We start from the raw sequence: 9,971 nt of genomic DNA, 5'->3' as shown, positions 1-9,971 counted from the left end.
AGACAAGAAAGGATGTATTACTGAGACTGCTGCTGTGAGCAATGAGAACTCAATTTTTCTGGAACCCTCTGCCTCCTGAGCAGCACACAGAATGCCTTCAGAGGCTGGAGTGTGTATCTCCCAGGCCTCGTTCTCCCTTCCTTGAGAGTGTTACTCCTGGGTTATTCTAGTTCCAATCTCACTTCGACAAAGTCAGAGGGGATATTTGTGACAAGGGAGAAGGCCTTGGGGCAGAAAATAGAAAGTCACATGGCCCACCCGTGCTTCAAGTGGTGTGCAGTCAGTGCAAGGTGAGACTGAGCCTGCACAGAACTGTCCACTGCAGCTGTGACTTAAAGCAGAAGTGGCCTGAGGTTATGTGACCGGGAGACAAGTGATATCGGCATCATCATCCTCAGCCTCATCATCATTTGTGGCTAAACAGCCACAGAACGAGGACGGAGCATGGTAAATCATATAATAGAAACATTGACAAAGCACACAGGAGGAAAGAGAAAACGGTTGTAGCACTTGAGAATAAGGGGCTCTGCATGGAGGAGACGGTGTTCCTGTGGGAGCTTGAAAGACAAATAGGATTTTGCCAGGTGAAGAAGTCAAGGCAAAACATTCCAGGAGAGGAAAATGTAATTAACAAAGGATGGTTGCCAATGGGGTGCAGTGATGGGACCCACAGTGATGGGAATAAACGATGGTAGTATGATGATGAGGTTGTAGGGATGGGGTGAGGTGATGGAAGCACAGTTATGGGGGTGCAGCAGTGGGGTGCAGCGAGGCATCCATCTGGAATGGCAGGATGAAGCCAGATGGGAAAGGATTTGAACATCCTGTTGAAGCATTTGCATTGAGCAGCAATGTGAAGTGGGATTGAAGAAAGGCTGTGGGAAGGAAGCCCCAGGGTACCCAGCTCTGGGCCCATGGTGGGTGACAGGGGGATTGCTCCCTGTGACCCGAGTCCATCCCAGAGCACCCTCCCTTTGTTTTGTCCACCTGCAGTCCAGTCTGCACCCGAGGCCATTGGTAGCAGGGTCGATTAGCATATGTTTTAAGCCAAAGCCGAGCCTCACACTGAGGGTTTCTCCCACAGGGTTTCAGCAGAGCAGTCTGGGAGGACAGAGAGAGCCCATCAAAGGTCTGTGTCTCAGGGGCCATCCAGGCCACTGGTCTGTACTACTTATGGGAACATCAAGGTCCAAGGAGGTGACGTCAGGGGGTTACTCAGCTTCCTAGAAGATTAAATGATTTTTAACAGCCCAAGAGCTGCAGGAGTCAGTCATGCTCCCTGACCTTCATTCCTCCTTCTTTCTCTTCTCTAAATGGCTAAGCCTGCAGTTTGGAAGCAGGAAGTCTGGGCTCAAGTCCCAGCTGTGCTGGCTTCTCAGCCTTGTGATATTTCGCAATTCCTTCTACCTTGCAGAGCCTCAGTTTTCTCATCTGCAAAGTGGGAATAATGGCATTAAATAAGGTAAGGGTTGCAAAACGTTTAGCCCAGGTTCTGATAGCCTGGAAAGCATTCCGTAAATGAAAACTAGTATCATTATTACAGGCCGTATTAGTTTCCCAGAATGCAGGCCCTGTCCATTAGCTGGCGCCTGAGATGATCAGAGGTGGCACCTTGACAGAAGAGCAAATATAAGATACGCAGTTAGGAAGTCATGCCCTCCACAGTTCTCTTTCAGCGGTGGGTTTGTAGAAAAGATAGCATCAGTTTGCCCACAGTGTGTTTCTTTTTTTAATCTTTTTTTCAGTTTATGTATTTATTTTGAGAGACAGAACACGAGCCGGGGAGGGAACAGAGAGAGGGAGAGAGAATCCCAAGCAGGCTCCACACTGACAGATGGAGCCCGATGCGGGGCTTGATCTCACTAACCATGAGATCATGATCTGAGCCTAAGTCAAGAGTCGGACCCTCAACTAACTCAATCAACTGAGCCACCCAGGCACCCCGCAACCTATTTCTTATATATATCTATAGCACTTACTAGTTTTTCTTTCTAACAAAGAGAGAACACCTCATCCCTCGTGGTTAATGGTACATATTTACATTGAGCTCCCTCTGGTAAATTCAGTCCTATTCAATAATTTAAACAATCTCTTTAAGTAACATAAGCTTTTTCAAATAAATGCATGACCTCAGATTTGCTTCCCATCCTCCCCGCTCCTCTCCAAGATGGCATCTGGATGCATGAATTGGGGGAAGCTTATGTGACCACACAAATAGAAGCGTGGAGGGAGCCTGGCCCTACTTGCAATAGTCCTAGCATTATTGGGCTGTCCACAGCAACTTCCCTGTGCACCAAATTCCTGGGAAGATGATTAATTCTAACATGGCGAGCTTGTGGTGTATCCTGTTGTCTTGGTCAAAGCCCATGGATCCTCAATGACTCAGTGCCCCACCTCAGCTCTGACCAGCACTCAGCACTGTGCTCCACCTAGGTCAGGGTGTGGTTCACTTTGTCCTCAAGCCCAGGAAGCACCTCTGTGGGTCCCCTGATCTCCTTCCTATCCAGCTCCCAACCATATTCCAAGTACCTCTGAGTTCCCTTCAAGGCCATGTTTGGGGCCCTTCCAAGGACTAACTGATCCAGGATAAGCAGGAGCATCACCTGAGGTCTCTCTTCGCCCAACCTCTTCTACTCGGTTTTGGCTGCCACAGTCTGGCTTAAGGATTTGGGGCACCTCTGTGGCAGTCTTCTCCTGGAGAAACAAGTCTGCCTTCAACTTCCCTGTCTAGCACATCTCCCACTTTTGGACTTAAGTCTAAGAGGGGCTCAGGGCGCCTGGTATCGCTCCCTGTTTTCCCTACCATTGTCCCGTTCTCTTTCCCAAGATCCATGGTGCAGGAGGGGCAGATTCTCCACTCTGTCTTTTTGGGGTCCTCTACACGATACCCTACAGCTTTACTATAATGGTTACCAGAGGTGGGGTATGATTTTGTGGTATAGAAATGCAAAATATACTGATTTACTCCTTTCAAAACACTATTTCCATTGCATTAGCTATATACAAATTTCTTGATAATAAATCATTTTTTAAGTCAATTTAAAGAAAACTTCTGAGTGAATCGATAGTCACGTTAGTAGTGGGAATGGTACCAACTGTGAAGTTACAAGGCCAATGGCTAAGTTGAGGGAAACACCAGGACCCACGGAAGAAGCTGTGATGGATACATAAATGGAAAAGACCTTTTGTCTAGAAGGAAGGCAATCCTATTCGCAGGTAATTAGGAAGCAAGAGGGACCAGAAAAGCAAAGTTCTAAGGAGTTCAGGAGAATCTAGGAAAGGTTCTTGAAAGAGGTGGGTGTTGAATTGAGTTTTAAAGGGTAAGAAGCTAGAGAAGAAAGGCATCAGCATGTGTGTGTGTGTGTGTGTGTGTGTGTGTGTGTGTGTGTGTCTTAATAAGCTAGGGTTAGATTCCAGTCTAGCAGATACCACTGACGACCTACTCTATGGCCCGGACCCAAGCTAAGGGCTTTGATGCCTAAAACACTGTAAGTACCTGAACCTAGCAGCAACCAGCATGTCTATACATAGGATTTTGGTATGCTTAATGTTGAGCCTAAACCAGTAAACTCTGCAGGCACATCAGAAACATTTTAGAAATTCCCACCCCATCCCCCATTCATCTCCCAGGATTTGTGATCACTTCAAAGGTGGGCAGTTTGAATATCCAGACGTCTGGTATAGGCAGTCTCTTTCTTCCTTACTCCTCAACAGCATATGTAGGGCCTGTTCACTGGATTTCAGGGGCAATTTGAGGGATTTTCAAGCTTTATTTGAACCATAAGTGATTTTTGCTGAATTAAGAATCAAACTTTCAGAAAGGACTGCGCTCAAGTCCTGTTTTTGTAATTCCTGGTGCTGTCATAGGCATATCAGAAATGGAGCTGGAATTGAGGTGAAAGATATTATTTGCTGGAAGGCTTCTATTCTGCAGAGGTTTACAGAGCACCCGCCTTTATCCAAATGCATCAGGCAGCCCCTTGCTCTGAGCTCGAGGAGGCCTTTCCTTGCCTATTATGCAGAGTTCTGTAGCCAGCAGGCTCCTAATATGTGCTTGTGACAATCCTGCGTTTCTCAGGAGGTGACCACTCTGGGAAACCTGTGCATTAGGTTGATGCTTCCCAAACCCACTATGGATATTATCCTGCCCCCATATCTCCAGGGGGAGTGGAGCAGAAGGACACAATATCAAACAAGTACGCCAGATAATTGATTCTACCCATCCAGCCCCAAGCATTTGGAAAACCCCATCCCAGGCCCTTTACCCTGAGGGCAGCGTGGACCCTGTTGGGAGCAGGATGGTGATGCCCCTGGGTCCTGAGCCGGATCTTCTATGACCCACCAGCAGCGCAGCGAGAACCCAGAATGCTAAGGACATGCTCCAACAGAACCACGCATGGTAACTTCACCTCTTTGGGCTTGTCTCCTCATATTTACACAGGGTGCTGGGTCTAGATCAGAATTGCAGCCAGTAGAAATACTGCATTGTGTTCATATCATGACTTTTAAAAAGTGAGGCTGCATATAAAAATTGAGAGAGATCGTAGACTTCTGGTTTGGTGTACCTACATTGTCATAAGCCAAATGTTTACTGGAGTTGAGAAGCCATTGCCCCTTTAAGACAGGGCATGTGCTATCCAGTTTTCCGCAGTCCCCACTGCTTCCAGTTGATCTCTCTTGGCCAGCTTCATTCACTGCTTGTTTGCTGCCTTCCTGACCTTCGCAGGCATCAGAGCTGAGGTCTTTGACTTACCTGATCCCAAACGTCTTTTCTATTTGTATCATCCCATGAGCCCAGAACCTACCACATTATTCTTCACCAGCTCACTAGTTAATCATCAGCTTCTCCTTATATAAATCGGAACAAGAAAGTCTTGCTTGGCCAATTCCTCTGCAGATCTTGGTCTGATGCCTTTCTCCACCAACCCTGCATCCCGTGTCTGCCTCCTCAACATTTGTTGAGCCCTTTCTTTCTTTGACTGAAGCTCTCTGAGGCCAGCGGAGGCCGCGGATGTGCGAGGAGTTCAGGCGGTCCAGCCGGATGAGTGGGATGTGGGTGCACCCAGGCCAGACCCTGATCTGGGCTCTTTGGGTCCTTGCAGCTGTCATTAAGGGTGAGACACCCAGTGGGAGAGGAGGGCCCTCAGAAGATAGGGTTGGGGGATTTCCTTATCTTGGATGTTTTTTTCTACTAGTGCAAACAAACTTATTTCTCAGAGGTCTCATGGTGCATGGAAAGCCATGTAGTAACCTCAGGGCACCTGACCAATGTCCTGGTGTCACTGAAAGCCCCCCAACAGAGTGTCCTTTGTGGGTGTGGGTACTGCACAGAAGATCCAAGTCCTATCCTTGGGTGCTCATACCTTGTCGAGGCTTGCAGAGCCCTCTGTCCTGGGTGCTGGGGAGGGGCAAAGGATAGAGCCCATGCTTTGTGGTACTGGCTGCCCGGATAGGACTTTCACTGTCACAGTGACGTTAGAGCAGGTAGCACCAAGACACCTGAGTCCTGCCAAGCAAGTAGCTGGGCAGTGAACTTCTCAATGCTCTATATTCTATGTGGAAACCAAGAAGCTTGCACTCTCGGTTTCCCAAAATGTCCTCCTCATATCCCGGAGGTGGATGAGCTGATGTCAGGTGGCATCTGTATGAGAACTTTTTATTTTCATTGACATCTACTTATTTTCACGCGTATTCAAAAGCGTAGACTTAACTTATCAGAAGCACAGTTCCGTAGACGTTAATGCTTAGGAATCCTCTAGGTAAGATTTTTTAAGTTTATCAAAATTTAATTTTAAGAAAAATTGAAAAGCTAGTAGTCAGACAGGGGATGCACAGACATGCCAGCAAATGTGATGGTGAGTATGAAAATGACCAGCATGTGGGGACTCTGGGTTAGATGACTTTGTGGGATCCTAGGGTCTGCAGCCCTGGCATGTATCAGTTCCAGAGTAAGAGAAATCTGTGCTGCAGAAGGGAGAGGCTACTTGTGCCCTAAGGTGACCAGAAACTTTTGTGGGTCGGTGCTATACTCCTAGTAGAAACTAAGTCAGTGTTGTTATGCAGGCGGCAATCTTGAAGGAAGCAGTGGGCCTGGGTTCATTGACGGGGAGTCTAGATACTTCCTGTTGCACCGTGTCTGGGCCAAAAAAGAGTGTCCCCACTGAGGGGAGCTCCTAGTTGAGCTTATTCTGGTTCTCTACCCGGCCAGCATCTGATTCCTCCCTGTGTGTCCCCTCAGGGCCAGCTGCTGATGCACCAGTGAGGAGCACCAGGCTGGGATGGGTCCGGGGGAAGCAAACCACTGTACTGGGAAGCACCGTGCCTGTGAACATGTTCCTCGGGATCCCCTATGCTGCACCTCCTCTAGGGCCCCTGCGATTTAAGCAACCAAAGCCTGCTCTGCCCTGGAATGACTTCCGAAATGCCACATCCTACCCTAAATTGTAAGAGCAGGCTTCGTCCCATGGGTGGAATGTGAACTGGGAGTGGGGACACAGCACTGAGTGGGAATAAAGGTCATGCAGCCTCCTGGGAAAGGTGGGGAACAAGAAGGAGGAGGAGGGGACGGAGGAGGATGAGGAGGACGAGGAGGAGGGTGGGTACGGGAGTAGACAAGACCTTCGGTAATCTCATGGCTCCCCAGCTGGCTGACCAGCAGAATCAGTGGTGGTGGTGTTCAGAGCATGCAGATTTCTTGGGCTCCCTTCTTGAACTTCCTAAATTGGAATCTCCGGAGCTGGGCCCAAAAAACTAGAGTCACTGAAAGGTCTCTAGGGATTTGTGGACCAATCAGGTTTGGGAACCACTACGACGGACTTACTGAGTCTTTGTCCGGGTGATTCCATGTCACCTCTCACCCAGGCTGAGGGCTTTAGGGTAAAGAACCACCTTGCAAGAGATTTCAGCTCTAGCACTCTGTGCCCAGTGCAGGGAAATCCATAGACACCTATGGAATACGTGAGTGTGTTCTGGGCCGGGAGCTCCCAGTCACTGCAAATTTTCAAGCTGAGTGAGGTGGGTGAATCCTGAGAACTTGAGCATAGGTTGAGATGGAAGACTTGAAAATCCTCAAGAATCTTCTGACACTCAGATTTTGTGAAGTCCTCACATTGGGCCACGCCGGTTCCTTGCCTTGGCGGTCCCAGGCAGAAGGAGTACCCTGGTTTTAGGAAGTGCCCTAAGCCACAAAGGAGACCCCATGTGGCCCAGCGACTGAGGACACTAAGCTGAAACTCATCTGTTCATTCATTCAGTTATTCATTCAACTAATATCCATTAAGAGCCAGCTCAGTAACTTCCTCTCCATTAAGCTCTGGCAGATACCACAGTGGGCTGGTCACAGCTTCCCTGAAGGAACTTGGGGGCTGGTGGGAGTGGCAGGGGTGGAAATAACAGCAATAATTAAAATATAGAGTGACAAGGGCAACCTTAGGGGATCAGAAAATGGTGCTGAGAAGGAACCACCTAGCCTCACCTTGTGGGGAGGTCAGGGATGGCTGTGTTGAAAGGAGCGAGGGCTTGATTTCTGATAGACAACATACAAAAGGGCAAAAAGGGATAAGCACTTGTCTGGGGGTAAATTTGCAGCGATGGTTTCCCACCGCCTAATCTGTACACTATTTTATTAAAAAAACAATTAACATTCATGGAGCAGTGAAGTATAGTAGAAATCACATATGTAGACTCCTTCAATCTTATTGCATAGCAAGCAGGCTCAGTGCTAGGGGCTATGAAGTACTGAGGTGACCAAAACAGAGTCCTAGGCTTTAAGCTGCTCCCATTTGAGTGGGAAAGCTGGTAACACCCATGTACAAGCCCAGGAGAACTTCTAGGAAAGAACACAGCATGTACAGCGGTCTCTAAAGAAGAGCTGTGGTCTAACTGGAGAAATCTCAGAAGGCTTCTTGAAGGAGGTGGCACTTGCACTGAATCTGAAAGAAAGGAAAGAACACGAGCAAACAAACATGAGGAGAGAACAGTCTGGGCATAGGGACCAGCTTGAGCAAAGGTTTGAATGCAGGAATCTCCTTGTACATATACCTCTATTGGTCCCTGGTAGACAAGCCTAGAGGTGTCCTTTTGTTCCTCTGGGTGCAGAAAAGGGAACTACTAGAGTAATACCCTTGATTTGCAGCCCAGGGTCTTGCCCTTTAGTTTGGGGAATTGTTGAGTCATCTTGAATCTCTATGTGTGTGTCTGGGGTTATGGTAGCGGGTGTGGGCATGGGTGGGTACTGGAGGTTAATGGCACAATTATTCTGCACAACATACTCTCCTACCCCCGAGCCAGATCAAAGAGAATCATAGTTTGTTTCTTTGTCTGTGCCACCACGGCGGGGGCCAGGGAGATGATTAGACTCTGTACCAATAGCTCCCATATGCCTCTTCTGCTCAGACATAGGACACCAGGCCTCCCTGCCGTCACGGGACCTGGCCCCTCCCAGGCAAGTGTGCTGACAGCAACTCTGAGGATTTTTCCTTTTTTTCCTCCAAGATGCTCCCAGGACTTAGAGTGGCTGGTCTCCTATCAACACATTCTCAAAGTGCATTACCCCAAATTGGAAGCGTCCGAAGACTGCCTGTACCTTAACATCTATGCGCCAGCCCATGCGGACAATGGCTCCAACCTCCCTGTAAGGCTGCCTGCCATGCAGGGGGCTCCAGCTAGCAGGTTCTCGGCCAGGGACCCAGGAGGAGTGGCTGGGTGTCTAGAATCCAACCTACCCCCTGTTGGGTAAAAGAGAAATGTAATCACTTGCACATCAATAATTTTCTTAAAAAGTCATTTAATGACAGATTCCCTCTAACTTCCTTTCTGATTGCTTCTTTATTGGCAGGAACTTGACCTTCAATTTTTATTTTGTTTTGATTTTCCCCTCTGTTGAGTATTTAATGGTCTGTAAACATTTAGAAAGACTGCTTACAAGGACTCTGTTTGGGAAATCCTTTAAAGAGGATATACACCTTCCAATTTTTCTGTTTGCAACGAGGACAGGTAATAATACTAAGTATTTCATTTAGGAATGTAAAATATCTCTGTATAAGTGAGTAGGAAAGCCATCATCTCTCCCCCATGCCACTGCAATGAGAGACTCACTCTATTGGATCATAACAACAACATATATTGAGCAATTGACTGTGTGCCAGGCACAGTACATTATCTCATTTAACCCCCACAGTAATCATGGGTAAAGATTACTGGACCCATAGTACAGATTAAGAAGATGAGGCACAGGGATGGCATAAATGCCTTGTACACACAGTGAGTAGAAATTCCCGTGTCAAAGCCAGTGCTTTGTCTGGTTCTCCCTTATCCCCCATGGCTGGCCCAAGACTTGTAGTCCCTAATATGACCTTAAAAAAGAGAATGAAAAAGATATATTTGTAAGTATATGAATCATGATAGTACCATGTGAATGTTTTATGTTGCCCAGTCCCAATTTTTCTAATTGATATAGTAAAGTTTTCACACTTCTCTTCCCTTTTTTTTTCTCTCCTCGCTTCGCTTCTCTCTGTAGGTAGTGGAAAGAGTAAAGTTAAAACAGTTTAAGCGGATTTTGCTCTCCACAGGGCTTACAATGATTTCTGTCTTCGTGTGGGTCACAAGTTCAGTGATATTTGGTTAATACTTTCTGAGCACTTGAAATTGTTCTAAGAACTTAAATGCAGAATCTTGTTGAAATCTCATGATAGCCCATAAGATGAGATACTTTCATTCTTCACGTCTTATAGATGAGAAAAATGAGCCTCAGAGAGGTTAAGTAATCTGCCCAGCATCACACAGTTTGTCAGTGGCAGAGCTGGGAATCAAACTCAGGCCTCCATGCTCACCCCTTGGCCTTCTTCAAAAGACATAATCTCTCATGCTTTTAGAAAGGAAAGTGAGACACCTATATTTCCCTAAAGAAGGAAGGTCCCAAATGTATGGGGAGGGGGTGTGAATGCCTGGCAGGCCAACTGGAGGGTTCCTCT

The 9,971-nt window shown here is 47.3% G+C and overlaps 1 protein-coding gene across 1 annotated transcript in view; it reads left to right on the top strand.

Annotated features, from left to right (window-relative positions):
* The first annotated feature begins 4,877 nt into the window (after positions 1 to 4,877).
* The window catches only part of CES5A (carboxylesterase 5A), a 29,678-nt gene continuing 24,584 nt past the window's right edge, over positions 4,878 to 9,971 (top strand). The window contains exons 1-3 of the mRNA XM_058706773.1: positions 4,878 to 5,114; positions 6,239 to 6,443; positions 8,494 to 8,632. Of these exons, the coding sequence (XP_058562756.1) occupies positions 5,012 to 5,114; positions 6,239 to 6,443; positions 8,494 to 8,632 (447 nt within the window). The 5' untranslated portion in view covers positions 4,878 to 5,011. The remainder of the gene's footprint in view (positions 5,115 to 6,238; positions 6,444 to 8,493; positions 8,633 to 9,971) is intronic.

Source organism: Neofelis nebulosa, chromosome 17 (genome assembly GCF_028018385.1).
Source record: "Neofelis nebulosa isolate mNeoNeb1 chromosome 17, mNeoNeb1.pri, whole genome shotgun sequence".
Classification (NCBI taxonomy): Eukaryota; Metazoa; Chordata; class Mammalia; order Carnivora; family Felidae; genus Neofelis; species Neofelis nebulosa.
The sequence above is the reverse complement of the archived record's forward strand: the minus strand, read 5'-3'. Positions and strand labels throughout refer to the sequence as shown.